This window comes from Xenopus laevis, chromosome 1L (assembly GCF_017654675.1).
Source record: "Xenopus laevis strain J_2021 chromosome 1L, Xenopus_laevis_v10.1, whole genome shotgun sequence".
NCBI classification, from domain to species: Eukaryota; Metazoa; Chordata; class Amphibia; order Anura; family Pipidae; genus Xenopus; species Xenopus laevis.
The window spans coordinates 10,194,567-10,222,359 of NC_054371.1; the positions used below are offsets into that span (position 1 = coordinate 10,194,567).

At 44.7% G+C, this 27,793-nt stretch overlaps 3 protein-coding genes across 5 annotated transcripts; 1 reads left to right on the forward strand and 2 right to left on the reverse strand.

Annotated features, from left to right (window-relative positions):
• Positions 1 to 484: 484 nt before the first annotated feature.
• Positions 485 to 14,664, reverse strand: cct7.L (chaperonin containing TCP1 subunit 7 L homeolog). 3 transcript variants are annotated; one of them, XM_018248538.2, is made up of 12 exons: positions 14,508 to 14,664; positions 9,998 to 10,151; positions 9,479 to 9,585; positions 8,743 to 8,868; positions 7,240 to 7,292; positions 6,652 to 6,826; positions 6,276 to 6,440; positions 3,800 to 3,988; positions 2,800 to 2,897; positions 2,269 to 2,401; positions 1,877 to 2,083; positions 485 to 1,143 (listed from the first exon to the last, which is right to left on the reverse strand). In XM_018248538.2, exons 1-12 carry the CDS (start codon positions 14,511 to 14,513, stop codon positions 925 to 927), a joined length of 1,632 nt encoding a protein of 543 aa, XP_018104027.1. In that variant the 5' UTR covers positions 14,514 to 14,664; the 3' UTR covers positions 485 to 924.
• Positions 14,665 to 15,207: 543 nt separating this feature from the next.
• pradc1.L (protease-associated domain containing 1 L homeolog) lies at positions 15,208 to 20,621 on the forward strand. The gene is made up of 5 exons (XM_018227600.2): positions 15,208 to 15,489; positions 16,994 to 17,094; positions 17,874 to 17,983; positions 18,335 to 18,502; positions 19,622 to 20,621. Exons 1-5 carry the CDS (start codon positions 15,411 to 15,413, stop codon positions 19,740 to 19,742), a joined length of 579 nt encoding a protein of 192 aa, XP_018083089.1. The 5' UTR covers positions 15,208 to 15,410; the 3' UTR covers positions 19,743 to 20,621.
• A 315-nt stretch (positions 20,622 to 20,936) lies between these two features.
• On the reverse strand, positions 20,937 to 24,404 carry glod5.L (glyoxalase domain containing 5 L homeolog). Its single transcript, XM_018227611.2, has 4 exons — positions 24,255 to 24,404; positions 23,024 to 23,173; positions 22,682 to 22,837; positions 20,937 to 21,936 (listed from the first exon to the last, which is right to left on the reverse strand). The coding sequence occupies exons 1-4, from the start codon at positions 24,291 to 24,293 to the stop codon at positions 21,799 to 21,801; spliced, it is 483 nt and encodes a 160-aa protein (XP_018083100.1). The 5' UTR covers positions 24,294 to 24,404; the 3' UTR covers positions 20,937 to 21,798.
• Between the last annotated feature and the right edge of the window lie 3,389 nt (positions 24,405 to 27,793).

Below are 27,793 nucleotides of genomic sequence, written 5' to 3' on the forward strand. Positions count from 1 at the left end.
CATGGCTTTTGTGTATTATATGTCTAATAAACGACAGTCTCTCTGGTTACAGCTCTATTAGCCAATCATGGGGAATGAAGAGAAGATGTGGAATAAAGGAGATCGTGTTGCTCTCAGGTCTGTGTTTCTCCCGCCAGCAACTGATTGGATTTAGATTTAGGATAAAAGAGAATTTAGATTTTTACTTGAGGACTATTTGTAATGAAGGCCAATGGAGAGTCTATGTAAACGTGTAGAGTGTTGAGTGTCTCTCTGTGAGACAAGGAGAGAACTTGGTGACTGAGAGTTCAGTGTGAGAGTAGAATACTCAGCCATATTTATCATAGAGTGTTCACTTGAGATCAGTCAGGTCTCCCCACAAGGGACCAATCACATCCAAGGACAGTGTCGGCCAATGGAAACCTAATGATCCTATTGAAACTCGACTGACCTGAATCCAACCTCAGATGTAGGAATTTGCAGAAAGAAAGACCAAACGTGGATCTTTAATTGAAGGAAGAGCGTTTATTAGCTTTGTAGCGTTTGCTGAATGGAAATAAATACAGTAACAGAACAGGTAAGTGGATTGAGGGCAGTACAGAGCAGTGAGGAACCACAGGCAACTACCTCAAGCATCTCCTCCTCCTCCTCATCATCATCATGTTCTACGCTTGACTTCAATCCTTCCTACACTGCTGTAACAAGGACACATACAACTAATGGAACAACCGTCGTCACTCCATATGAAGTAAGTGGCCCCTGTATAAAGCAGCACAAATAAATGGCCGCCACTCACTTGCATCAGCTGCCATGTTTGTGTTCCTTCTGCAGCAGGTCGTTAACTACAAGGAGCCAAGAGCAGTTCATCAGTGTCTGTACTTAATGAAACTGGGACGTTCACCATTTTCCATGGTTTCAACCCAGCAGTGCCGTGACCTAGAGATTTCAGTGGTGATGTGGTCTCCCACGGCCACGCCCAGCCGGAGCTCCATCTGCTGAGGATCGTGGGTTCTTGATGGTCTCGTCCACAGACAAGATGAGGCAGGCGGCTTCAGAAGCAGCGGTCAGTGCATTGATTTTCACTATGGCCGGCTCCCAAACACACGCCTCAAAGTTATCAGCTATGTCTTCATTGTTTATATCCACTCCAAACCACATTCCTCCCTGAAAATATCCCCAGTGTTAACCAGCAAAACACAACATAATATAGTTATACAGCTCAGGGACCTCTATTATAAGGGATAATGTACCCCCTACTGTAAATGATAAGGATATTAGAAGTCACTGAGGGGTTGTTCTGTTACCATATAAAGGCACAAGGCTGCAGGCTGAGTTATACAGGGAACTCTGAGTATCACTCATGTATTATAAGGGATAATGTACCCCCTACTGTAAATGATAAGGATATTAGAAGTCACTGAGGGGTTGTTCTGTGACCATATAAAGGCACAAGGCTGCAGGCTGAGTTATACAGGGAACTCTGAGTATCACTAATGTATTATAAGGGATAATGTACCCCCTACTGTAAATTATAAGGATATTAGAAGTCACTGAGGGGTTGTTCTGTGACCATATAAAGGGACAAGGCTGCAGGCTGAGTTATACAGGGAACTCTGAGTATCACTCATGTATTATAAGGGATAATGTACCCCCTACTGTAAATGATAAGGATATTAGAAGTCACTGAGGGGTTGTTCTGTGACCATATAAAGACACAAGGCTGCAGGCTGAGTTATACAGGGAACTGAGTATCACTCATGTATTATAAGGGTCAGTTCCATTATAAAATGTAGGTTTAAGGAGAGGAGATGCAATTAGTAAAATGTATAAGGCCAAGGAAATACTTATTAATATAGATATTTATGAGACTATTTCTCCCGCAGTCTCTCAGACTTACCTGGGCATGCTTTGCTCTCAGCTTGTTAAGGATGTTGGTGGCATCAAAGCCGGCATTGTCACAGAGCTGGCGGGGGATTATTTCTAGAGCTTTGGCATAGGAGCCAATCAGAAGCTGCTGTTTGCCAGGAATAGTCCGGGAGTAATCCCGCAGGTACTTGGAAAGCTCCATTTCAATGGCTCCTCCTCCAGCTACAACAGAGTCATTCTGCAAAGCAATAAGTGTGTGTGTTACGTGGAGGAACTAGAGCACGTGAAAATAAAAAAAAACTTGATATTTTGTTATTGCACATGCAGAGGCATTTCTAAATTAAAACATTTATGTAATGTACAAGGTCTAGTAACCCATAGCAACCAAATGCAGCCTTGTGATTCCTAGGAGACGAGTCGTACCTTGATAGCTCTCCGTACAATCATAATGGCATCATGCAGAGATCTTTCTGTCTCCTCCAAGAACTGCTCAGCTCCACCGCGCAGAATGATGGTGCAAGTCTTGGCCTTTGGGCAGCCAGTGAAGAAGTTGTATCTGTAATGAGCAATGCAGCCATTTGTATTGTTCTGTACAAGCCGGGGACACTGCACATGAACTCTTTTAAAGATCTCCGTGTGCAAGGGGTGTAATGCACCAAGTCTTACTTAAATGCTGCTCGTGGGTCACAGTGAAACAGGCTGGAAGATGAAGATTATTTGCATGGACACGGGCATTATATAATAAATAAAGTGCCCCCTATTGTAAAATATAAGGTTATTATAAGTTACAGGTCATGACTTCTAATATCCTCATATTTTCCAACAAGGTGGACTTTATTTATTGTAATATACAAGTTTCAGTGAGTCATGTGACCAAAATGACATCACTACTCGCCGTTTATAAGGATATGATTTACAGGATATTCATGGCTTGTGTGTATTATAAAGCCTCACCTCTCCCCTCCAACCTGAGCCTCTTCAAACAAAGCGCAATGACCCAGCACATCATCCGTCAGGGCATTGACGCTGGTCTGTATGGAACCTCCACACGCCTGAAATGACAACAGTCACATGACTTCTCTAATCACACACACCTTGCAATGGAACAACAACTAGGCACATGATATATTATCTAGCTTAACCTTGTGTACCATCTCCAACACTAATAAATGTGGATTTTTGTAACAAATCTGTACTACAAAGAGACATTTGTATACTTACACAAACTTCTTTTTTTGGTCTTCTTCAGAATCGGAGCAGAGTTTCGGCGCATGCACAACTGGAGAAGTTTTCTGTTCCCAAATGACTGCGCATGCTCCGAAAGACAAAAAAATTTCCGGAAATTTTCGGGACGTTTGGTGCATGCACAAGTCATTCGTAACCGGAAATTTACTCCAACTGCGCATGCGTCGAAACTCCAATCAGATTCCGTAGAAGACCAAAAAAAGAAGATGGTTGCGGTGAACTGCGGGGGACAGAGCTGCACAGAGGGGTAAGTGAAAAATTAGGGGCATTTGCCTGGGGGGGGGCAGTTAGGCTGTGGGGGAGGTTGGTCTACGCAGGATGGGGGGGTAGGGTTTGTCTAGTACAGGTTTGTTTCTCCTTTAAAGTCAACCACGCTCATGCTGTGAAATGCTGACAAATTTCCTCTTCTCCGATTGGCTGATTAAGTCAGCCATTTGCAAAGCACTCTACTACGAAGGAATGTCTGGGTGGTATTAAGAAGGAAATTGATTAAAAAATGTTAAAAAAGGGAAACCTTTGTTAAAGGAATAATAAAACGTTTATTAAAGGATGTAATTAATTAAAACAGTGGCATTTGCAAAGATCCGCAGCTCCCTAGTATTATAGTTATACTGCTGTCGCTGGGTCAACCAAGCATAGCAACAGAATAAAAGCTGTAATAGGAACAGCAGATGAGACGACATGATCTTCATGCAGGTGCTACTCTTACCATCATGGTTCTCTTGAGATCCTCCTCTGGGACTCGCCCTGCACAGAACAAGTCTCTGTCAGCAAAATACTGGGTGGCGACGTCCCCGATGGGCAACTTGGAGAGGACCACTTTGGCTCCGGACTTGTAAATCTTATCCAGTTTATCATAGAGAATATTCCACTCTGCATCTACGATCGCCTGGTAATCCTGCAAGGGACACACACACACACGTGTTAATCTGGGAACACAACACTAAATGGCACAAAATGAATTTAAAGACACACAAGGCCTCTAGTTACTGGTGGTTCTGTCGTTGCAGAAAAACAAAGGTTCAAAAATCCATAAAAACGACACATGTAATATCTCTGCGTGTATTGCCGATCATACGATTTTCAGAGGGAGACTGTTACTGGCTTTGGTCAGACATAACTGTCGTACGATTGCCGTCAGGGGCAGAACATCGGCTGATCTGTTCTTTTACTACCGTATATACTCGAGTATAAGCCGAGTTTTTCAGCATCCAAAATGTGCTGAAAAAGTCTACCTCGGCTTATACTCGAGTCAGTGGGCAGTAGCTGAGATTGCAGTCACTTTTAATCATTCCTATACCAACAGTTCGCTTGGGGAGAGACTGCAATATCCCACAATGCCCTCTGTTGGTCATATGAATAACAGTGCGCCCTCTGTTGGTTATATGAAAGAATAACAGTGACTGCAATATCACACAGCGCCCTCTGTTGGTTATATGAAGGATTAACAGTGATGGCAATATCAAACAGCAGCCTCTGCACATGGTAGTGGGACAGTGGGACAATACACACAGTAATCCGTTTGGCAATTCTCTGTCACCATCAACTTTGCAAAGAAGTCTGGTTGATCGCTGGGGGGGTCGCTTTGGTGGAATGTGCGCTGCTGGGAGACAGGGCTGTAGTTGTGTCTAGGCTTATACTCGAGTCAATAAGTTTTCCCAGTTTTCGTAGGTAAAATTAGGTACCTCTGCTTATACTCGAGTATATATGGTACTTCTGAATGGTAAGACTTTGATCTTTATGATTAGTGGCAGGTCGGGAGATGGGAAAGTCCGATCATACATTGATTCGTACGATCAGATCTTTGCGTCTGTGGCCAGTTTAACAACCATTCAGGCTCTGTCTTCTTTTACTAATCAGAGACAATGGGGGGAATTCACAAAAGTGAATTTCACACCTCTTATAGGTGCCCCATTGGGGAATTATTATCATATTAATAGGGATCAGGGCACAAGGTTGTGTCTAACCCTATAGGTGTAAAAGCCTCATTAACAAAACAAGTAAAACACTGATTAAACAAAAAAAGTGTATTTTATACAATTTTATTTGTAAAAAGTTTTCAACTCACGCTTGTATTATTTTAATAGTTTTATCTTAATGAATGAGGCAATATTGGCAATTTGAATGAATATATTATCTAAAGGAAAAGTAAAAACCTCCCAGCCAATTATTTTAGTTTTAGCAGCAATTAGACACTTGACCTAAGACAATAAAACATATTTCTGATACAAATCCCAATATCTTGTTACAGAAGTGGAATTACACAAACATGTAGGCAGATTTAGAAAGCCTGAAAAAAAGGTTAAATAAACCCCCTCCCCAAAAAAATCCAATTTGATGTCTGACAGGTGTAGTAAAGGCTGAAGACAAATTCAGAAAAAATGTTGTGCAAAAGACAGAATCTAAAAAACTGTCTGTTTAAAAGACAAATTCGCAAGTGGAGATAAAGGTTTGTGAATTCGGTGGCAAATCTGACACTGTGAATTCGGTGGCAAATCTGACACTTATCTCCACTTTTATTTTGTCTCAATATGAGCACTTTTGTGAATTCCCCCCAATATGTAGTGGGAGCATATGGAGAAGATGGGACAGAACCCCTAATAGGTGGGAACAGAAAGCCTGCAAACCCTTTTGGAATAATTATGTTGGAAGATGTAGGGCTATAAGGGGAAGGCTCTGAGCCGGAGCCACTGCCCCTAAAAAAGGAAGAGTGGATGGAGATGAAGCTATATTTTTAACTTTTCTACCAATAAATTTATTCTTTAACTGAATATCTCTGGTCTTGTGGATCAGTTCGAGTGCCGGTCAGCCCTGCTTCCTTATCTTCTCCTATAAAAGGAATTCTTGGACATTTAGTCTCTATTGTGCCTGCATCCTCCGAACCAAGGAAATTAATGTATGTCCATAAATCAGTATAAAATCCCATCTCCAAATGAAGCACCACCCTACCCGTCACCTTTAAATCTGTCAGGAGCAGCAGCACAGAGTCAGTGCCAGGGACAGATGTACTACACATAAGACATGCCTGACCCCATTCCCAATATACTCCAGACTATACAGTAGGAGGGCAAGAACTAAGTTTTTTTTTATCAGTTTTCCCACTAACGACACTGTCTCGAGAACAAGGAAATGTCACGGTAGGAGAAACGGCCACAACAGACGGTTCCTGAGCAAAAGTTTATTACCTCTACGTTGTTGACCCGGACCTCAGCATTGTCCTTCTCTGCCTTTAATTCCAGCTCAACATTCAGAAGAGCAATCTTTGGGGATTGGTATTTCTTGGGCTGCATTTCAAAGCCTGCATAAGAGAAGGTTTTTTTGAAGGCGACTCCAGCCACCAGGTGAGAATCCTGAAGGGAGAAAAGAAAGGCATGAAGACAGATAGGGAACAACATGCCCCTCCTAAATACATTTTGGGAAAAGGATATGGCTGACCGTTGCTCTGTACATTTGCCACTTGGGAGATTCTCCCAGAAACTATAACCCACTACCCTCAATGTACTCACCTCAAACCAAACATCTACATTCCAAGGCACATGAAATTGCACTTGTATCACTCACCTCCAAGGCACCACCACCCTGGACCTTCTTGATGCCGATCATTTTCAGCTGCAGCAGATCATCCAATAAGGAGACGGCATCCACTACCATTTTAGCAAAGAAATCTTTCTGCATGGCGATGAGCTTGGAGCTCAGGGCAGTGGCTGCACATTTCTCCAGCAGGCTGCGCTGTTCTCTATGTAAGGAAAATATGGCAGTCAAACTGACAGCAATAGTAAACTTATCCATAGAACATTTATCTCTAGAACAGTGATGGTTCAATTACATTTTCAGCAGAATAAACAAATATTCCAAAACACACGTTTTATGACTGAACGCCCTGGAAATCCAAAGTCCAGGTCCACTTGGGGCAAAACATGGAGCAATTTGCATCTGCCCTATAGAGAATCCAATCCAGAATAGAGCAGATTCCTGATAAGGGACTGCACATCAGCACAAGCTCTGATTCTCTGTACTTTCTCATCCTGGGCTGCTCTCTTTCCCATGGCCAGACAAGACCCCTCCCTGGGTAAGTGAATCCAACCTCCCCATGGGCCGATTCTCTGCACTGTAATCTTATCAATATTCCATAGGTAAATATAAACTTACTCTTTATCTTCTTTCTTCACAGTCACTGCAATGTCCTTTATCTTACTGACAGCCTGCAGGCAAGAGAGACCACCATTAGTTTTTACAAGCCGTGACATCATATCGTTTAAAGGCAAAGGGAGCAAATATTATAAATAGCAGGGCCAACAAGGGGAACTTTTTGCTTTGGCTGTTGTTAGATTTAGGCTACTGCCACGGGGCAGTTTCTTGGAGACACTTGAAACCGCCAATCAACACAAGATAGGACTTCAAATGAGGCCCAAAGACATGATAAAATCACTAATATTCCCATAACCTTCAACTACAAATACCACCTCCTGCTTAATGGTAAGTGCCATTGGTTCTAAGGGGTCAGCGTGTGCCAATGCTGCCTGATAGGTTTGGTTGGACAGTCACAACAGGAACGTGTGGAGCAACGGCTCCTCCTAACTTCACTCTTATTTCACCCAGTATATGTAGTTTGGTGCACAACGATAGACGGTGCAGCAACCTCCAAGTAGCCAAGAGAAAGAAATTCACCAGCACAAAAGACTTCTGTTTGCAGAGCAAGCCCTTGCCGTGTAATAATACGGAAGTGCAACGTTTTCAGGGCCACGCCCATCAAACATGTTGAGAACCGCGGTGTAGAAAGTATTTAAAGGGATTCTGTCATGATTTTTAGGATGTAGTTTTTATTTCTAAATTACACTGTTTACGCTGCAAATAATTCACTCTACAATATAAATTTTCATTCCTGAACCAGCAAGTGTATTTAGTTGTAATATTGGTGTGTAGGTGCATCTCATTTTGCCTGGTCATGTGATTTCAGAAAGAGCCAGCACTTTATGATGGAACTGCTTTCTGGCAGGTTGCTGTTTCTCCTACTCAATATCACTCCAACTTTCAATACAGCAGCAAAGAGCGACTGAAGTTTATCAGAGCACAAGTCACATGACTGGGGCAGCTGGCAAACTGACAATATATCTAGCCCCCATTTTTGCTCTTTTGAGAAATGGATTTCAGTGCAGTTCACTGCTGGAGCAGCACTATTAACGGATAAGCATAATTGATGCAGAAATGTAACCTAACCCCTACCCTCCAAAAAATAAGGCTGTGAAAGTCCTAACAAAAGTCCAATGAAAAAGTTAAATGAAAAAAAAAAAAAAAAAAAAAGTGTGAAAAAAGTCCCATGGAGAAAAGTCCAATATAGCAAAGTTAATGTTACCAATGTCCAAGTGTTAAACATAATCACAATAAAGTCCGTGGAAGGTTAATATAATGTTGGGTAAAGTTACAATGTATTAAAAGAAGTTGCTAACCCTGGGGTATGGGGACACACACACACACACACACACACGACCGTCTTGTGTACCGGTGAATTTCTCTCTTTTGGTTGGACAGTCAGACATTTGCCAGTAAAACAATGGAGGTTGCCCAGAAGAAGTGTGTGTGTACGTGTGTGTGAGTGTGGTACTGAGGGAAGCCCTGGAGTAGGAGACACTACTAGAGAAATATGATACTCACAAGCTGTGTGGCGGAGCGATAAGCCCGGATGATAACCTGAGGGTGAAGTCCTTCCTCCACATACGGCTTCAACTGTTTCATAAACTCCGCTGCCAGCAGGGTAACAGAGGTGGTGCCGTCTCCCACCTGAAACAATACTCACAGTTACCTACAGGCTGTTCATCTTACAATCACCAGTCACAATTAAAGGAGAAGGAAAGCTACCAAAGTATTTTATTAGGAATTGATTAGCCACAATAGTACAAGCTATAACACTATTTATTCTGTAGAAAGCTTTACCATACCTGAGTAAACAGCTCTAGAAGCTCTCTGTTTGTTTAGGATAGCAGCTGCCATATCAGCTTGTTGTGACATCACTTCCTGCCCAAGTCTCTCCCTGCTCACTCATACCTCTGGGCTCAGATTACAGCAGGGAGGGGATGGAGGAGCAAACTGAGCATGCTCAAGCCCCAGCCCTGGAGGTTTAAGCTGAAAACAGGAAGTCTGATACAGAAGCCCAGAGGACAGAGAACTCGGAGCAGCATTACTTTGAGGGTTTACTGGTGCATTTCTATAGACCTTTCCGATAAAGCTTACTTAATTTTAGCATTTCCTTCTCCTTTAAACATCAACAAAGAGCAGCTGTAAACAGGAATCCATCGCTCGCCCAGCCTGACCCTTTGCTGCATTGGCCCATTTGCTTCATTATTCTCCAGTTGTGACCCTGAATCACAAGGAGGAGGCCGGAGCAACTCACCTCTGCATCCTGAGACTTGGCAATGTCCACTAGAGTTTTGGCTGCAGGATGAACCACATCGAGGAGCTTCAGGATTGTGGCGCCATCGTTTGAAATTGTGGCTTTGCCTAAAGGAAATTATAAAGAAAATGACTATTATACAGCGTGAATAACTCCCGGCACCCCCAGACAGATAGATACTTGTTAGACCAATCGGTTATCAGTCAACTGAAGTGATCCAAGTTCTGTGACAAAGAGGAGGGTCAGGCTTTTGATGCAGGTAATTTCTATGGCCAGTAGAGGGAGCTTGTCCGAAGCTTTTAACTGCACCCAAAATAAAGTGGTCACAGTTGTGTGGATGCGGCTGCTTTGATTGTATTTAGTAGCCAGTCAGTATTTCATGTGCAGTAATGTCCCAGGGATTTGCACACTGGCAGCACCCATGTATGGCACCTAATTAACGGGGCAGAGATGTGGCTGGTGCAGACACAAACACTGCTACTAAAACTCCCCCACCAGTGTCTCTGATACGTGACTCACCTCTATCATCAACAATGAGTTTGTCCATCCCGCGGGGCCCCAGGGTGGTGCGCACGGCCTCTGCAATCACCTGACAGGCATTGATGTTACTCACAAGCTGGGGGACCCCCTGAGAAGTGTCTGTGCCTTCCTTCAGCAGAATAACAGGTGTGGGCTGCAAGAGAGAGAACATCAAGAGTGTAAGTCCCACTCCTGAGAACCCACTCAATGACAGGTGTGTGGACTCACTAAACAGAGCCATAACAAGCCCAAATGACTAGTGGGCAGTGCCAGAGCTGGGTGGCACCAGTACCCTTCCCTAACTGGATCTCATTATAAACCACCCCATTATAAACCACCCCATTATAAACCATCCCATGGAGGATACCCCAATAGTCTTCATGGTTCTTTGGGACAGGGATTCCTCATCAGTGCAGAGAAACATTCATGACCAACCGCAACTTGTCTGATAAATGTGCTTTTCCCATCACAGCAGAAATCAATGTTAAAAAGGGGTTGTTTACGTTCCAAACACTTTTTTTCAGTTCAGTTGTTTTCAGATTGTTCACCAGAAATAATGACATTTTTCAATTACTTTCCATTTTCTATAGTTTTTCCGAAATTTAAGTTTAAAGTTTAATGTTCGTTTCTCTGGTGTTTCAGTCTGGCAGCTCAGTGATCCAGGAGCATCTGAACAGTTACCAGTTGCTACCGTTCCGTTGCTACAGTTCCGTTGCTACAGTTCCGTTGCTACAGTTCCGTTGCTACAGTTCCGTTGCTACAGTTCACAGCAGTATCTGTGTCAGAATATTAGTAACTATTGTATCAAATCAAACAGCTGCCTTTAATGAAACTCAGGGATTCTGCTCAGCAGGGACAAACACATGGATCAACAAAATGTATCAATTTAAAAACAGTTAAAGGAGACATTTAGTGTAGTATTAGTGCTTTATACTCATTTAAATAAAGAAAAATTGTGCTTAAAGTTGTTTCAGGCTGATTTATTGAATATTTCTGCAAAACCCCCTAATAATCCCTCCCTCCTCTTCCACTTCCTGCTCCCTGAATTCCCAGGATGTGCACTCAGCTCACTGCACTGTAGGACAGGAACCAATCAGCAGCTAGCAGGACCTGATAGGGAACTGAAGCCTGTCTGTGCTTGTGTGACTGCAGGGCTGTGATTGGCTGTCCCTCTCCTATTGTGCTTCTGGCAAACACAGACAGGGAGCAGAGAACATCTATAGGGAGCTCCAATAAAGGGGCTATTTTTAAAGATAATTTTTAGCACCATCTAAATGCAACACTTTATATTAGGGTTTTTTCATTTATCCTATATATCTACTTTAAAGAGTCGGCGACCTCCCCTCCAAGATCAGCTTTAGAAGGTGAAAAATGACACTTCACACTTCAATATTTGAAAAACGGTCACAAATAGAAAATAGAAAGAGATTGGAAAAAGTCTATTTCTGCTGCTCTATCTGAAACCAACTGAAATGAAAAAGTGTTTGAAGGTGACCATCCCCTTTGAATGGCTGATTTTCAATTGGTCTCCGTTTTCGGAATCAGCCGAATCGATCTGGCAGGCTGAACCGATTTAGAATCCTATTTTGCATATGCAAATTAGAGGCGGGAGGGAAGTTGTGTGACTTTTAATCACAAAACAAAGTAAAAAATGTTTCCCCTTCTCACCTCTAATTTGCATATGCAAATTAGGATTCAGTTAGGTATTCGGCCAAATCTTTCAATAAGGATTTAGGGGTTCGGCCGAAACCAAAATAGTGGATTCCGTGCATCCCTAATAGTTACTGCTACTTTTTATTACTCATCTTTCTATTCAGGTCTCTCTTATTCATATTCCAGTCTCTTATTCAAATCAGTGCTGGTTGTTAGGGGAATTTGGACCCTAGCAACCAGATTGCAGAAATTGCAAACTGGGGATATGCTGAATAAAGAGCTAAATAACTCAAAACAAACATATAATAAAAAATCAAAACCAATTGCAAATTGTCTCAGAATATCACTCTCTACATTATACTAACAGTTAATTTAAAGGTGAACAACCACTAAGGATGGTTCCCATTCCGAAATCAGAAGAACAGACTGAGGTACCAGGCCGATGCCACCCAGCGCTAGTGAAGCACCCAGGGTCTGACAAACTATACAGGTGATTGGCAGCAGCAGTACAAGGTCTGACACATAGACACTGGCACTGCCCAGCACATGACAATGTACAGAAGACTGGCACTGACTATACCCACAGTATGACAGACAATGAGGAGACTGGCACTGACTATACCCACAGTATGACAGACAATGAGGAGACTGGCACTGACTATACCCACAGTATGACAGACAATGAGGAGACTGGCACTGACTATACCCACAGTATGACAGACAATGAGGAGACTGGCACTTACTATACCCACAGTATGACAGACAATGAGGAGACTGGCACTGACTATACCCACAGTGTGACAGACAATGAGGAGACTGGGGCACTGACTATACCCACAGTATGACAGACAATGAGGAGACTGGCACTGACTATACCCACAGTATGACAGACAATGAGGAGACTGGCACCGACTATACCCACAGTATGACAGACAATGAGGAGACTGGCACTGACTATACCCACAGTGTGACAGACAATGAGGAGACTGGCACTGACTATACCCACAGTGTGACAGACAATGAGGAGACTGGCACTGACTATACCCACAGTGTGACAGACAATGAGGAGACTGGCACTGACTATACCCACAGTATGACAGACAATGAGGAGACTGGGGCACTGACTATACCCACAGTATGACAGACAATGAGGAGACTGGCACTGACTATACCCACAGTATGACAGACAATGAGGAGACTGGCACTGACTATACCCACAGTATGACAGACAATGAGGAGACTGGCACTGACTATACCCACAGTATGACAGACAATGAGGAGACTGGCACTGACTATACCCACAGTATGACAGACAATGAGGAGACTGGCACTGACTATACCCACAGTATGACAGACAATGAGGAGACTGGCACTGACTATACCCACAGTATGACAGACAATGAGGAGACTGGCACTGACTATACCCACAGTATGACAGACAATGAGGAGACTGGCACTGACTATACCCACAGTATGACAGACAATGAGGAGACTGGGGCACTGACTATACCCACAGTATGACAGACAATGAGGAGACTGGCACTGACTATACCCACAGTATGACAGACAATGAGGAGACTGGCACTGACTATACCCACAGTATGACAGACAATGAGGAGACTGGCACTGACTATACCCACAGTATGACAGACAATGAGGAGACTGGCACTGACTATACCCACAGTATGACAGACAATGAGGAGACTGGGGCACTGACTATACCCACAGTATGACAGACAATGAGGAGACTGGCACTGACTATACCCACAGTATGACAGACAATGAGGAGACTGGCACTGACTATACCCACAGTATGACAGACAATGAGGAGACTGGGGCACTGACTATACCCACAGTATGACAGACAATGAGGAGACTGGGCACTGACTATACCCACAGTATGACAGACAATGAGGAGACTGGCACTGACTATACCCACAGTATGACAGACAATGAGGAGACTGGCACTGACTATACCCACAGTATGACAGACAATGAGGAGACTGGCACTGCACTGACTATACCCACAGTATGACAGACAATGAGGAGACTGGCACTGACTATACCCACAGTATGACAGACAATGAGGAGACTGGCACTGACTATACCCACAGTATGACAGACAATGAGGAGACTGGCACTGACTATACCCACAGTATGACAGACAATGAGGAGACTGGCACTGACTATACCCACAGTATGACAGACAATGAGGAGACTGGCACTGACTATACCCACAGTATGACAGACAATGAGGAGACTGGGGCACTGACTATACCCACAGTATGACAGACAATGAGGAGACTGGCACTGACTATACCCACAGTATGACAGACAATGAGGAGACTGGGGCACTGACTATACCCACAGTATGACAGACAATGAGGAGACTGGCACTGACTATACCCACAGTATGACAGACAATGAGGAGACTGGCACTGACTATACCCACAGTATGACAGACAATGAGGAGACTGGCACTGACTATACCCACAGTATGACAGACAATGAGGAGACTGGGGCACTGACTATACCCACAGTATGACAGACAATGAGGAGACTGGCACTGACTATACCCACAGTATGACAGACAATGAGGAGACTGGGGCACTGACTATACCCACAGTATGACAGACAAGGAGACTGGGGCCCAGCAGGGTGTGACAGACCAGAGAGATAACGGAGAGGCGTGGCTAGTCAGGCCGAGACTCAGTTCAGGCGCTGCGGGTTTGTGTGGCCCCGGATCCCCGACAAGTGACCGCTGTGGAGACGCAGATTTCCTCGGAGAGGCACCGGCCACAGAGTGCGAGACAAGGCCGGGCGGATGGCGGAGGATGGAAGCGGATTGTGCACTCACCATCATCTTGCTGAGCGGCGCCGGATACGAATTCAGAGAAATCTGGTGCTGCTGTTCCCACAATGCACCGGGAAGACTTTGCGGAAGTTTCGGCAGACAACTATCAACGGTCAAGGGGCGTGTCTACAAGCTGTCGCCTTGACAACGCACCTCGCCCAGCTCAGTCAACCATTTTGGCGGTTGGATTATACCCAACTCACCTGAAGTAATATTATTAGTGTTGTGGCTTTATAGTGGGTGCATCCTCAGGAAATGCCTGCCCTACAGGTGGAACATAAATTTTTTGCTGAGTCCGTCATGTTTGTACACCCAAGCGAATATTCCGCTTCACCGCCGCCATATTGGTACACCCAATCCCTTTCGTACAAAAGCCTCTGTCATTGGTCGCACTATGTACTACTATGTGTGTGGGATAGAACTAACAGCAGCTATCATAAATCTGATAGATTATACGATCTCTCTGCATTATCCTGTACTGTGGGCGATATAGCCTGAGGTTCCATGTCACTGGCGCTGGGAGAACACATTCCCTTTAGGACAAAAAAGAAATAGTTGAATCTGTGCAGTTGGTCAGTTTTAAAGTCTTTTATCACGTGCTTGAACATTTTTTGCATGTGGCAAATGCAAATGGACTGTGACCACCCCCCTGGGCTTTATCCAGTGGAACTTCCCCTCCTTTCAGAGGATGTGTGAGGGTTATACCATTCGTTGCTATGGAGGGAATCAATGGGCCTGCCTATCTTTCCAGCTTGGTGGCTAAAGACTGCACGCACACTTGGTGCTGGGATTCCTGTCTATTAGGCGGAATTTGGTAATTGGTGCGCAATGGGACGCGGAGCCAATGAGAGCCGTTGATGTGTACCAATAGGACGAGAGCGTGGGCGGGGCGCTGCATTGGCAGACATGCAAGGTGGTGTGTTCCGGAGCTGCCAGCTGTTCCTTATACTGGTGCTGCTGTTGTGCCCGTCCCGGCCAGTCTGGGGTAAGTGTAACGGCATTCCCCTCACTCACTGCTCACTAGTTACTAGTTGTGCCCATACACAGCTACTAGTGATATTCATGTGTCTGTATGAGATGTGATACAGGCTTCTCTCTCTTACTCTCTCTGCTGATGTACTACATCTCCCATGATCCTCTGTGCAGCAGTGCATGTGATACAGGCTTCACTCTCTTACTCTCTGGCTGCTGCTGATGTACTACATCTCCCATGATTCTCTGTGCAGCAGTGCATGTGATACAGGCTTCACTCTCTTACTCTCTGGCTGCTGCTGAACTACATCTCCCATGATCCTCTGTGCAGCAGTGCATGTGATACAGGCTTCACTCTCTTACTCTCTGGCTGCTGCTGTACTACATCTCCCATGATCCTCTGTGTAGCAGTGCATGTGATACAGGCTTCTCTCTCTTACTCTCTCTGCTGATGTACTACATCTCCCATGATCCTCTGTGCAGCAGTGCATGTGTTACAGGCTTCTCTCTCTTACTCTCTGGCTGCTGCTGAACTACATCTTCCATGATCCTCTGTGCAGCAGTGCATGTGATACAGGCTTCACTCTCTTACTCTCTGGCTGCTGCTGGACTACATCTCCCATGATTCTCTGTGCAGCAGTGTATGTGATACATGCTTCTCTCTCTTACTCTCTGGCTGCTGATGTACTACATCTCCCATGATCCTCTGTGCAGCAGTGCATGTGATACAGGCTTCACTCTCTTACTCTCTCTCTGCTGCTGAACTACATCTCCGCTGCTGGACTACATCTCCCATGATCCTCTGTGCAGCAGTGTATGTGATACAGGCTTCTCTCTCTTACTCTCTGGCTGCTGATGTACTACATCTCCCATGATCCTCTGTGCAGCAGTAACTGTAGGACTGAAGGATCCCCCATTGTCTGAGTGTTGCTTTTATACTATAAGTAATATTGTAGCACAGACCTTCCCCATAGGGACACACTGCAACCTGTGCTGAGCCTCCTACACAATTACTGGTCCCTGCAGGGGCCACATTCTGCACTGGAACTTTGCCAGTTACCCACCCACACTTTGTGTTATTGTGTCTGACAGAGTCTGTCCCAGGACAAACAACACAAGGAGCCCAATCTTAGGGCTATTAGAAGTCATTCACTTGTTCCTTAGGGGCCACTAAGGGTGAGCATTTGGCTAGCTAAACTAAACCAATACATATTCACTTTAGAAGGACCTAAAAGATATTCTCCCTCCCGGCTGCTAAGCCCTATAAGGTGCCAGCCCTCCCTGTGTTCTGTTGCCCAGACAGTGGCACTGCCCCCTGTTCATGTAGTAGCCATTGTAACCAGCAGGTCTGGACTGAGAATTAAAATAGGCCCTGGCATTTCAGGTACCCAGAGGCCCAATCAGCCACTAAATACAGACTGTCTATGGCACCTTATAGCAGCCCCTCTATCATTTGCCAGAACCCACAGATTGCCAGTCCGGGCCTGTAACCAGTCATTACTGTGTGTGTTGTGCAGGTCTCCAGTACAAACAATATTTGCATTTCCAAGTGCTGAGCCCTGGGGACATCCAGTACATCTTCACAACCACCCCAGCCAAGGATTTCGGGGGTATCTTCGTAAGTATATATTTTAAGTATATATTTATCTTATGTTTCACGTTATTGTATTCGTAGATTGGATGCTGTCCTGATATTCATCATCATCATCATCATCATCATTTACTTATATAGCGCTGTCAAGATACGCAGTGCTTTACTGCAGTTATAGCAAACAGGGAATAAATGGTGGATAACAAACAAGGATTACAGAGTACAATAGGGTTAGAAGGACCTAGAGATAAGAGTTTACAAACTAAAAGGTTAGGGTACAATATTGCAATTTGCAATATTCATTTCTTGTCTATTGCAAAATTAAATCAAATGTTTAAACACATATTTATCCTTCCCTGTATCACTCCGTGACAACGACAGAATCATTTGGACAAAGGGTAAGGGCTCTTACTCACTGGCGTTTTGACCTGCGCTCCCCTGCGTTCCGTTTTTTGACGTTCAGCCGCAGGGGAGTGCAGGAATAGACGCAAGTCATTATTTCAAATGGGGCTGTACTCACTCAGGCGCGTGTAGGCGCCGAACGCAGGAAAAATGCAGCATGTTGCGTCTGAACCTGCGTTCGGCGCCTACACGCGCCTGAGTGAGTACAGCCCCATTTCAAATAATGACTTGCGTCTATTCCTGCGCTCCCCTGCGGCTGAACGCCAAAAAACGGAGCGCAGGTTAAAACGCCAGTGAGTAAGAGCCCTTATACTTGCAGAAAATGAATCTTATTCAAGCTCAGCTGCTCTGAATGTAAATCAATCCTGACATGTTACAGCTGTGTGTGTGTTTCCTTTATACAGAACCAGAGATATGACCAGATCCACTTGGTTCCTGCTGACCCACTCGAGGCCTGCGGAGAGCTGAATAATGGGGCTTTCATCCAGGGGGAGATCGCACTGGTGGAGAGAGGGTGAGGCGTATTGGGATCTGTTAGGAATTGATAGGATCTGCTGTGGTGCTTATGCACTCATTTATTGATGGATATTAAGGCTGATATTAGCTGATCACTGGGAAATTACAGGGGTAATTCTGTGTCTGACCGTGGGAAGGAGAGCAGCCCAGTTTGAAGTACACAGAATCCATGCTCTGTACCAGGATAAGTACTGGGGAGAAATTAAATAATAAAAAATCCATGTGGATAAATGTGCTGTGTGCAACACATGTCTTTGTACATTCCAGTAACACATGGATATTTATATATTTTACATTTGAGGATGACTTTGCTCTCAGGGGATATATAACATTCTTTGTTACCCAACAGGGGCTGCTCCTTCTTGTCCAAGACGCGGGTGATTCAGGAGCACGGGGGCCTGGCTGTGATTATTGCAGACAATGCTGCGGACAATGACAGCCGTTATGTAGATATGATCAACGACAACAGCGGCAGAACAGCGGATATCCCAGCACTCTTCCTGCTCGGCAGAGACGGGTGGGTACATACGGGGTCCTTTATGGGTGCTATGATATCCAAGATTAATACAGGCATCCAGAAATGTAAACATATCACATAGCATTATCACATAGCAATATCACATAGCAATATCACATAGCAATATCACATAGCAATATCACTTAGCAATATCACAAGGGTGGTGAGGGGCAGGATGATAATGACAGCACCAGGTCTGGACTGAGAATTAAAATAGGCCCTGGCATTTCCGGAACACAGATGCCCAATCAGCCCACACAGAGGCCCAAACAGTCCCCACCAGCCCACTAAATACTGACTTTCTATGGGACCTTATAGCAGCCCCTCTGGTAATTGCCAGAACCCACAGATTGCCAGTCCGGGCCTGGACAGCACTGCAGGCTGCTTTGCCCGGTGACTCTAATGCTGGCAATGGCATGTGTAGGAGATAGCGAAATAAATTCTGGCCTGAGTTAAACCACCCCTAACATTAGCAAAGTCCCAGCAGTGGCTCTTGTTCTTACACTCCGCAAGCCACCCCTATGCTGCACCTACTCCACTGTCTATAAACCTGGAACTCAATGAACCAGGCAGGTGTCCCTTGTATGGACCAGGCTTAAAGGAACAGTTCAGTGTAAAAATAAAAACTGGGTAAATAGACAGGTTGTGCAAAATAAAAAAATGTATCTAATATAGTTAGTAAGCCAAAAATGTAATGTATAAAGGCTGGAGTGACTGGATGTGTAACATAATAGCCAGAACACTACTTCCTGCTTTTCAGCTCTCTAACTCTGAGTTAGTCAGTGACTATAAGGGGGCCTACATGGGACATAAATGTTCAGTGAGTTTGTAATTGATCCTCAGCATTCAGCTCAGATTCAAAAGCAACAGTTATTTCCCATGTGGCTCCCCTCAAGTTACTGATTGGTTACCTGAAAAGCAGGAAGTATTGTTCTGTTATATTACATTTTTGCCTAACTAACTATATTAGATACATTTTTTTGAGCATTCTATCTACTATCTAGTTTTTATTTTTATACTGAACAATTCATTTAAGGTGGCAGGTGCTACACTGGGGTCACAGAAAAGGGTTTTCTCTTTTTATTTATTAGAACTTCTCCTCCTTTCTCTTTTGTGCAGGTACATGATCCAGCGTTCCCTGGAGCAGCACGGACTTCCCTGGGCCATCATCTCCATCCCAGTGAACATCAGCAGCATTCCAACTTTTGAGCTCAAACAGCCGCCTTGGACCTACTGGTAGTGTCTCCCCCAGCAGCAGGATCACAGCCATATTACTGTGAGTGCAGCAGGAGAGGTGTAGAGCCAGTAGCACTGAGCAGCAGGATGATTTCTCCTTGTATTTCTGCAGCCCTTGCTTAGTCTTCCTCAGAAAATGCACATTATATCCAGTGTAGGGTCCATGTGACCGTGTGTGTTAAAGTCTGGGGCTAGCGGCATTGGAGTCTCTCACACTAACCAGATTTTACAATTACTCAGGGGTAACCATCCTTTAGTACTCAAGCTGTCTTGGAACTGAAACCTCCAGAAGTCCCTGACAGCTGAAGAACCGAAGTAGCTGATTGGAGCATTAATACAGGCTTGTGAATCCCTAGTCTAATGATACTCACCAGGTCACCCCTTTAACCAGGGCAAATCTCAATTAAATAGATCTCTGTAGCACTTGTGTTTTATAAATAACCCAAGGGAGAGGGTTAATATGGCCTTTTTAGCCAAAACCTATTTAAATATATTTTTCCTGTTTCCTGTCTGAACCCAGACTTATAAACATTCCACCTTTCTGGGCACAAAGCACAAGTTTCTCTTGGATCCTGAGGGGAAAAAGTTCTGCTCAACTCTGAAGTTGTGCTTAAGGCGGGGATGTGGTCTCTTCTAAAATGAAATGAATATGGTTTGTGACGGGGGGTCGCAGGGAGAAGCTTTTTTAAATTAACCCATTGGCTGCCAGAATTACAAATGTGAGCACTAAGTATAATACATTTTACCAGAGGCGACATATTCCCTGTAAGGAAAGGCTTTCGCAGGGTGGGGTTGTATTTTTTTTTGAATGTGTCGCTTGTCTAAAAGTTTGTTATACTTGGAAAGTCTGGATTTCTATTGAAATAAAACACTGTGCCTCCCATGTTGGTTATTTCATGTTGATTATTTCATGTGCAGCATATCCCCCGGTCTCTTGTTACCTGTTAAGCAGCAGCTGTATATGTAATGTATTACGCCCATATAGTGTCAGCCACTGCTTGAAATGCGTGTGGGTTTATACCCCGAAACTGCCAGAGAAATGTATTGGGTCCTGGAATTCTTGTTCTGAGAAATGCTGACCTGCAGGACTGGTAAAATCTCATCCCCTCGCTGGAACAAGATCCTTTCCTACCCGGTGTGCCAGCCTCCAGTAGTCTGATCTGCCTGTGCACAGTCACAAAGAGACTTCAGAAACAAATTGCAAAATACTAATTTATTGCAAAGTTGGAAACAGGCACAAATATTTGCATTTCATGTGTTCCGTGGCAGGAATAAGTGTGCACAGCTCTACTACACCCTGGAACACGATACTAAAGGGGAAAGTCTCCCATAACGTCAGTATAATGTAAATCCAGGTTTGCAGTTGGTCATCATTTATTTTTGGTGATTTTTACATTATTTGCATTTTTGTACTGACTTTATCCAAGGTACAAAATGCCAACGATCGGTGACTCGCAGCAATAACAAATCTTTATATTGTATGAATGACACTCAGCAGTCTGGTATAACCCAAAGCACTGGTTTATTGCCTCCAAAGCCTGAGATCTAAAGTGTTACATAAGCATGAATGTGTGTGAGCATTCTAATTGCAAAATGAAGACCAACTGCAAAATTCTTAAGAATATTTTGCTTTAAAATATATTGTGAAGGTGAAAAATTGTAAGGTGAACTTCCCCTTTATGGATTGTTCAGTTTAGAGGCCGGAATAGCCAATGAGCATCTGCATAACATTTATTATTAGCACCATTGCTCCACTGTACCCCAAACCCCTTTTGTGCATCGTTGTTCTCTCCAAGCCCTAAGAATAAGAAGCAAGGACCTTAAGCCTAGCCCTGTAATAGTGTATTGGCCAAGCTCCCATAAAGCTGTAACTCATAAGAACCAATCAGCAGTTAATTTGACTGGTTGCTATGGGTTGGTGAACCAAGCAACTGTGAATAGTGTCGGTCTATACAGAATATTGAATGATAGATCTAATGACTTTGCCGTGAGTTCTTATTTAACCATTACAGTTCAGGGAAGCCATTGTGGCTGTCTCAGGGCCGGCCCCATAGGAATGATCAGTTCTTCTTATCATTCGACTCATAGTTTGACACCTCTATCAGATTGTGGTCAGGGTCCCGCAAATAAACCGATGTGATCTCTCCAACAGCACCTGTCCGGCTCACCGGCCCCTCTTCTATAGGCACCCCGCACACCTGGAACATGAAATACATTTTATTACTTTGCTCTGTGCAACAAGAAGCCGGGACCTTCCTTTCCTAGACAAAGAGACCCTCCTAATGGCTAATTCTTCTTCTTCCTTGGCCCTACACAGCGTGTTTTTAATGGTTTATACCCGGAGAAGACTGTTAAGAGGGTTGCACCCGGAGGAGGCTGTTAGAGGGTTGCACCCGGAGGAGGCTGTTAGAGGGTTGCACCCGGAGGAGGCTGTTAGAGGGTTGCACCCGGAGGAGGCTGTTAGAGGGTTGCACCCGGAGGAGGCTGTTAGAGGGTTGCACCCGGAGGAGGCTGTGAGGCTGTTAGAGGGTTGCACCCGGAGGAGGCTGTTAGAGGGTTGCACCCGGAGGAGGCTGTTAGAGGGTTGCACCCGGAGGAGGCTGTTAGAGGGTTGCACCCGGAGGAGGCTGTTAGAGGGTTGCACCCGGAGGAGGCTGTTAAGAGGGTTGCACCCGGAGGAGGCTGTTAAGAGGGTTGCACCCGGAGGAGGCTGTTAAGAGGGTTGCACCCGGAGGAGGCTGTTAAGAGGGTTGCACCCGGAGGAGGCTGTTAAGAGGGTTGCACCCGGAGGAGACTGTTAGAGGGTTGCACCCGGAGGAGACTGTTAGAGGGTTGCACCCGGAGGAGACTGTTAGAGGGTTGCACCCGGAGGAGACTGCTAGAGAGTGATAGTTAGGGAAGTATTCACATTAGTATTGATGATTAGTAGAAGTAAGGCGTTACCTTTAGGTGTTGCACCACAGTGGTGAGTGGAGTCTCAGTGATCAGACACAGGTCAGCAGATCCCGGGGTGGGGAGAGAGGCTTTCGGTTCAAACTCTTTCCCAGTCTCATGCAGATTAATCTTTTGTATTCCAAAGCTCAGAGCCTTCCTGCCTCCCTGAAATCATACAATGTATTCCATTATTATATGCCCAGCCTGTGTCACTGTATCTGTTTGACTATTCCCATTAACCCCCCCAAAATAAACGAGTCTCAGACAGCTTGTATAGCGCCTCCACTTGGCTATAAGTACAACTGCACATCTCACTTGTCATACTGGGAATTGGGCTAATGGGAGGGGTACCTTGAAGGTTGTGGCTTCCATGCCCAGCACCTTAGTGTAGAACTTGATGGTTTTGTCCAAGTTACGCACGGTCAGTACCAGGTGGTCCAGCCGTTGGATGCGGAAGGGGGGCCGGGAGTCGGAAAGACAGCGAATCAGGTGTGAGGGGACCTGTAGTATAAAGGAAACATCAATGTGCAATAAATCTCCTATGTATAGTAACATGAATAGATGGTTGGGGGTTGAGTTTTACCAATATAAGCATTTTTCCAACCAGTTCAAATATAATTATCTAATATAATTACTATTATAGTTCATATATTTATTCCCAGAGCAGCTTGTTGTAGATCAGGTTTGTCCAGCAGGGGGCCCTCCAGATATCATCAGTCACAGAAGCCTGGAGTGCAGGTGCAAATGGGATCAGTATTTATAAGATTTATTAGAGTGTGTGCGAGTGTGAGTGGACACTCAGTACCTGGGCTGTGTGTGTATCATCATTATTTATTTATATAGCGCCTACAAGATACGCAGTGCTTTACCTTAGTTATAACAATCAGGGAATACATGTTGGATAACAAACAAGGGTTACAGATACAATAGGATTAGAGGGCCCTACAAATTAGAGTTTACAAACTAAAGGTTAGGATACAATTGAAGAAAAACTGGCACTCAGAGCTCAATGCATGCGGGCAAAGCCCTGTGTGTTTATTACAATGTAACATTTCGGGGGCGGGCCCCTTCGTCTGACGAAGGGGCCCGCCCCCGAAACGTTACATTGTAATAAACACGCAGGGCTTTGCCCGCATGCATTGAGCTCTGAGTGCCAGTTTTTCTTCTATTATGCTGACTACAATTGGGGTTACCGATCCCTTCTGACTGTGCACCGGGCCAACTTATGCTGGAGAGGCCAGGGTGTGCTGGTGGGTTCTGGAAATAGGATACAATTGAGACATTAGGATTTTAGAAACTATATTGTGATTTTTGATACAGCAATGATTGATTAATTAAGGTACATTGAATAAGATATATATATATATATGTGAGTGGATACTCAGTACCTGGGCTGTGTATATATATATATATGTGAGTGGACACTCAGTACCTGGGCTGTATATATATATGTGAGTGGACACTCAGTACCTGGGCTGTGTATATATATATATATGTGAGTGGACACTCAGTACCTGGGCTGTACATATATATGTGAGAGGATACTCAGTACAATATATATATGTGAGTGGACACTCAGTACCTGGGCACGGCGGGAGAGCAGGCGGCAGAGAGGTAACATATCTGCAGTGGGAGCTGCTGGTTCTGGACTGAATGAGACACAAAGGTGATTTCCTTGCTGCACTTCCTGATGGGAAGGGGGCGGTGCTTCAGGGAGGGTGGAGCTTTGGCAACTTTTAGTAACTACTTGTTAACTCCTTCAGTGCCTCACACGGATAGTGTGTCTGTCCCAGGTACAAGCCAAGGCTCCCAGATCCTGTAATGAATGAAGGGGACATGTAACACACACCGGCTGCTGTACTGACTGTACTCACTCCACTCTGCACTCACTCCACTCTGCACTCACTCCACTCTGACTGTACTCACTCCACTCTGCACTCACTCCACTCTGACTGTACTCACTCCACTCTGACTGCACTCACTCCACTCGGCACTCTGACTGTACTCACTCCACTCTGACTGCACTCACTCACTGAAAGGGAAAAGCAATCAGAGCAGCCCCTGCCAGTAATATATCTGATTTGAGTGCAGGTTAATGTTAGACTAGTAGAGCACTGGGTACACTGTTTCCGGCTCTTATTCCCACCTCATTTACCAGCACAGGCGCTACATGTAGCAACCAATCAGCAAAGCAGCTTTAAATAATGAGAACACAGTTCTGATTGGTTGTTATGGGTAACTGCTTTGGTGACTTTTGATATCCATTGTGGTATCACTCCTGTATCACTAGAGCAACCCCTGTACATTGTGCTTGTCCAGAACAGAACTGGAAAACAATAACAGGCCTGGGAACAAAATTTGTGTCTCTAAATCAGATTAAATGAAATCTTGCACCTGGCTGTTACGGTTTTAGTTATAGTGATCTGGTTCCTTTGCCTGTTACTAGTACAGTGCTGTGTATTCCCTCACTCTTTGTTTCTCCAGTACAGCACTGTGTGTCGTTACCTGTTATTAATAATAATAATACCAGCATTCATGGGGCCCCCACTGATTAGCCTCTGTCACCTGGCCCCAGCTGGTGGATCCTGCCAATAAGTAGAATGGGCTCCCAATAAAAAATTAAATTTCCCTATGTATAAATTAGGGATGCACCAAATCCACTATTTTGGATTCGGCCGAACCCCCGAATCCTTTGCGAAAGATTCGGCCGAATACCGAACCGAAACCTAATATGCATATGCGAATTTGGGCTGGGAAGGGGGAAACATTTTTTACTTCCTTGTTTTCTGACAAAAAGTCACGCGATTTCCCTCCCCACCCCAAATTTGCATATGCAGATTCGGTTTGGCTAGGCAGAAGGATTCGGCAGAATCCTGCTGAAAAAGGCTGAATCCTGGATTCGGTGCATCCCTAGTATAAATAGGCATGTGCCATTGTGCCAAACGCTCCCACAATCCATTCAAACCCCATCCTTATATACCCTCCAAACACTGTTGCACCTCGTAGTACCCCCTTTTCCATGGGGCCTCTGACTTTATAGTGTGAGAGCAAGGGGGGCACTTCTGAGACCATTGAATTGCCACCTGGCCAGTATTTTCCCGGCCTCTTAAAAATGATGCTTGGTGCAAATATTTATTATTGTTATTATTGTTATTATTATTATAATTATTATTATTATTAATAGTGAAAAATTAAAAAAAAAAAAAAAATAGGAAGGCTGGTATTATTTTCAAGACAAGATTGAGACTCTAATAGGACAGTGATTATAGAGAGCACAAAAGCTATTTATTATAAAGGATACTGGCCAGGAACTGTATCACTAGTTATTCGACAATAGCCGTGAGCAGCAGATACAGGGTTAAGAAACTCGTACAAGAGCAGGGCGTCAAGGTTCTCTGACACAACAGAACCACTGGCCATTGTCAGCAGCAGCAGTGATAGGATGCCGTGTAAAATACTGCAACTTAATCCAAAGACATCATCCAGTGACATCATAGCACCTCACGTGTAATCACTTCGCTTCTTTTATAGAACTCACACAATTCCTTCATTGGGCCTGGGACAGGAAAGTTCTACAGATTTTACAGTGGAAAATCGCAACATTTGTTTTATTTGTGCAAATAAATTGACTTACAGCATATAGTAATTGTCACGGTTGGCACCCTAAATTCAGAACCAATGCTAAGCACCCTGTTCTCGGCTCTTGCTTCTGCCTTTAACAGCCGCCTTTCACCTCAGGAGCAGCCCTCGGCTAATCGGATTAAGAGAGGTGCAAATCGAAGGGTTCTGAACGAGCAGAGGGGCACAACGGTAAAGCAGAAGTTTTTCGGGCAGAAGGTCGCAGTACAAGGCGTAGACAGAAAGCGAAGTCAGAACAGGCGGGGTCAGGGCAGGCAGAGTGCAAGCGGAGTGAAACAGGCAAGGGTCAATCAGACGGGATACGGAATAGAGGAGTCGGTTATAGGCAGGGTCAGGATTTCAGAAGCAGGCAGGGGTCACAACAGGTAGTCAAATCACAGAAAATCAGAAGCTTTAATAGCACAGAAGCACCAGGAACTCACTGGGCGATAACCTATAAAGGCCAATGATAAAATATTTTTACGCCTTTAAATACTTTTAAACTTCGCGCCACTGTCAGGCCCGGATTTGTGGGAAGGCCATCTAGGCCCGGGCCTAGGGTGGCAGGATTTTAGGGGGGCGGCATGCTGTCCAACCACACCCACATTGGTTCAAAAACACTGGGGATGCACTGGAGATACATTCAATTTTTTAAATTTCGCTTGTGTCAATCCCTATTGTTCCTGTCCTCCTGGAGGGGACAGGGGCGACGAACGGTAGTGGGCCTAGGGGCGCCCATTATGTAAATCCGGCCCTGGCCACTGTGCGCTGAGGTCATCACGCCAGCATACATGCGCCAATAAACAAGGAAGTAGCGCGCCACACGCGCCTTAACAAACAATACTTTGCGACCCAGAGAGCGTCCTTGCAGACACTGCATCATGTGACAGTTTGAATTGTGTGGGGAGGAGCCCAATTGTGTGGGGAGGAGCCCACCCCTTAGTGACGTAGTTGAAGCAGCCCAGCTTGTGGAAGTATTAGCACAAGTCGGTGAGAATGTAAGACAGCTGGCATACAATGGCAATTATAAGAGACTGAAAATATTTTCAGGTGTGGAACCCACTCCCCCAGGTGAAGAGACCTTTGAGGTCTGGAGAGATTCTGCTTTGGCCACAGTTGCTGATTGGTCTGGGTCTGGACCTGCTTTGTGTCACAAGACCCAAGAGAGTTTGCGAGGGCCTGTACTGGACCTCATTAAGCTACACATAGAGGTGTGCCTGCAAGGCGGATTTTAATCCATCGATCAAACGATTTTCCTTCAATCAAAAATTGCTTAGAAAGCTTATAGGGGACCTTCCCCATAGGCTAACATTGGTGCTCGGTAGGTTTTAGGTGGCGAAGTAGGTGGTCGAAGTTTTTTTTAAAGAGACAGTACTTCGACTAGCAAATGTTCGAATAGTCGAACGATTTTTTTGTTCGAACCACTCGTTTCGAAGTCGAAGTAGCCAAAAAAAAAAACCACTTCGAAATTCAACATTTTTTTCCTTCTAATCCTTCACTCGA

What these genes read in the sequence shown, in the direction of transcription:
- cct7.L (XM_018248538.2), bottom strand. An exon ending in ATCGCTCCGCCACACAGCTT is followed by an intron (nt 7,293 to 8,742) that starts GTGAGTATCATA and finishes TCTTGCCTGCAG; the next exon opens with GCTGTCAGTAAGATAAAGGA. An exon ending in TCCGGGTCAACAACGTAGAG is followed by an intron (nt 3,989 to 6,275) that starts GTAATAAACTTT and finishes TGTCCCTTGCAG; the next exon opens with GATTACCAGGCGATCGTAGA.
- pradc1.L (XM_018227600.2), top strand. Translation starts at nt 15,411, where the DNA reads ATGCAAGGTGGTGTGTTCCGGAGCTGCCAGCTGTTCCTTATACTGGTG. An exon ending in ATCGCACTGGTGGAGAGAGG is followed by an intron (nt 17,984 to 18,334) that starts GTGAGGCGTATT and finishes GTTACCCAACAG; the next exon opens with GGGCTGCTCCTTCTTGTCCA. An exon ending in TTCCTGCTCGGCAGAGACGG is followed by an intron (nt 18,503 to 19,621) that starts GTGGGTACATAC and finishes TCTTTTGTGCAG; the next exon opens with GTACATGATCCAGCGTTCCC.
- glod5.L (XM_018227611.2), bottom strand. Translation starts at nt 24,293, where the DNA reads ATGTTACCTCTCTGCCGCCTGCTCTCCCGCCGTGCCCAG. An exon ending in TGGAAGCCACAACCTTCAAG is followed by an intron (nt 22,838 to 23,023) that starts GTACCCCTCCCA and finishes GTATGATTTCAG; the next exon opens with GGAGGCAGGAAGGCTCTGAG. An exon ending in CTGTGGTGCAACACCTAAAG is followed by an intron (nt 21,937 to 22,681) that starts GTAACGCCTTAC and finishes TTCATGTTCCAG; the next exon opens with GTGTGCGGGGTGCCTATAGA.